A 1,441-nucleotide genomic window follows, 5' to 3' on the forward strand; every position below is an offset into this window, starting at 1 on the left:
GTATATTTTTTATTTTGCTCGCTGCTGCTCCGATATGACTCGAAACCCCCCGCTCCCGGTGTTCATCAGACGTTCGGTACACCGTACCATGAATAAACATTTCGCGGGCGAGACGGAAGTCAACACAGGTCCCCAGGGAGGGCGCAAAAGTGAAAAAAAGAGGGGAGGTCGAAATTTAATGATCGAGATCGTATTCTTCACACGACAAGACATCAACAAACAAACAAACAAACAAACAGTCAATCAATTAAAAAAAAACGAACAACTAAACAAACAAACAAGCAAACACACATGCATTCAGTCACAGTGCATCTACTTGTTCACTCGCTTGCAGCTGCTTATGGCGTGGAGCCATCAGCGCCAAGCATCGGCGTGGCTGCCGCCTGCGCCGCCTTTTGCTCTTGGTCCTTGATGTACTCCATCGTACTCAGTCCGTCTACAATTGGAGGCCAAGTGAGAGAGAGTGAGAGAGAGAGATAAAGAGAGAGAGAGAGAGAGAGAGAGAGAGAGAGAGAGAGAGAGATAAAGAGAGAGAGAGAGAGAGAGAGAGAGAGAGAGAGAGAGAGAGAGAGAGAGAGAGAGAGAGAGAGAGAGAGAGAGAGAGAGAGAGAGAGAGAGGCTCACACTCACCAAACATGGGCCCCAACAGAGGAGGGAAATATTTGCGGAAGTTGCTTTGGTCGACGAAAAACACATTCTTGGCGAGGGATTTAGTGGCAATGGAAACCCGCCCATCTGCAAAAACACTCAAGGCCAGTTTGTACTTCGACTTGGCATCAGAAGCATCTGATTGGTCTTGATCTGCCGAATTAAGCGCCTTGGATGAATTTTCTACCAGCTTTGCCTGATCTTCCTTGCTGTAGACCGTTGACTCGTACAGCTTCGCGTCGCCAGCTTGCACAACCTACAAAATCATCCCGGTAAGTACCACCCTCAGCATTCTGATCGCCAACGAACATCAAACATACTTGAAAGTCTTGATCAGGCAATTTCTGGAGCATGGATCCTCACGGCAAGTCAGCAACAAAAAATTTCGTGCAACCAACATCCGAAACGTCAGATCTCACACAGTGTTACCTCGTGAAACGTGTAAAAGTCAACCGCTGCATTGTTGATCATGCCGTGATACACGGTGCCGGGTAAACGGCAATTCGGCAAGAATGGACCCAACTTGCCACCACGATCGCACAGCTCGATGGAGCTGGGATCAGGCTTCGGGATCTCGAGATGAGCGATCGAAGAGTTGTCTGCGAATCGCGCTCCTTGGTGCAGCTGTTTAAGAGGGATGACATCGCTCCCGTACTCGAGTGCAAACGAGTACAAGCGAAGAGCAAGGGCGGCTGCACAGGCTGACTCAAGTGACAAGGAGTACTGCTCCCCTGGTACCGACTTGTCAAGCAACGTCTTCAGCGCTCTCCAGTGACGTGGGAGAGGTTGAGAA

The 1,441-nt window shown here is 49.4% G+C and overlaps 1 protein-coding gene across 1 annotated transcript; it reads right to left on the bottom strand.

Annotated features, from left to right (window-relative positions):
* Positions 1 to 338: 338 nt before the first annotated feature.
* CAOG_08288 (hypothetical protein) lies at positions 339 to 1,217 on the bottom strand (the record flags this gene model as incomplete). Its single annotated transcript, XM_004341115.2, has 4 exons — positions 1,078 to 1,217; positions 969 to 992; positions 631 to 904; positions 339 to 436 (listed from the first exon to the last, which is right to left on the bottom strand). Exons 1-4 carry the CDS (start codon positions 1,117 to 1,119, stop codon positions 339 to 341), a joined length of 438 nt encoding a protein of 145 aa, XP_004341163.1. The 5' UTR covers positions 1,120 to 1,217.
* Between the last annotated feature and the right edge of the window lie 224 nt (positions 1,218 to 1,441).

Source organism: Capsaspora owczarzaki (genome assembly GCF_000151315.2).
Source record: "Capsaspora owczarzaki ATCC 30864 unplaced genomic scaffold supercont2.43, whole genome shotgun sequence".
NCBI lineage: Eukaryota > Filasterea > Ministeriida > Capsasporidae > Capsaspora > Capsaspora owczarzaki.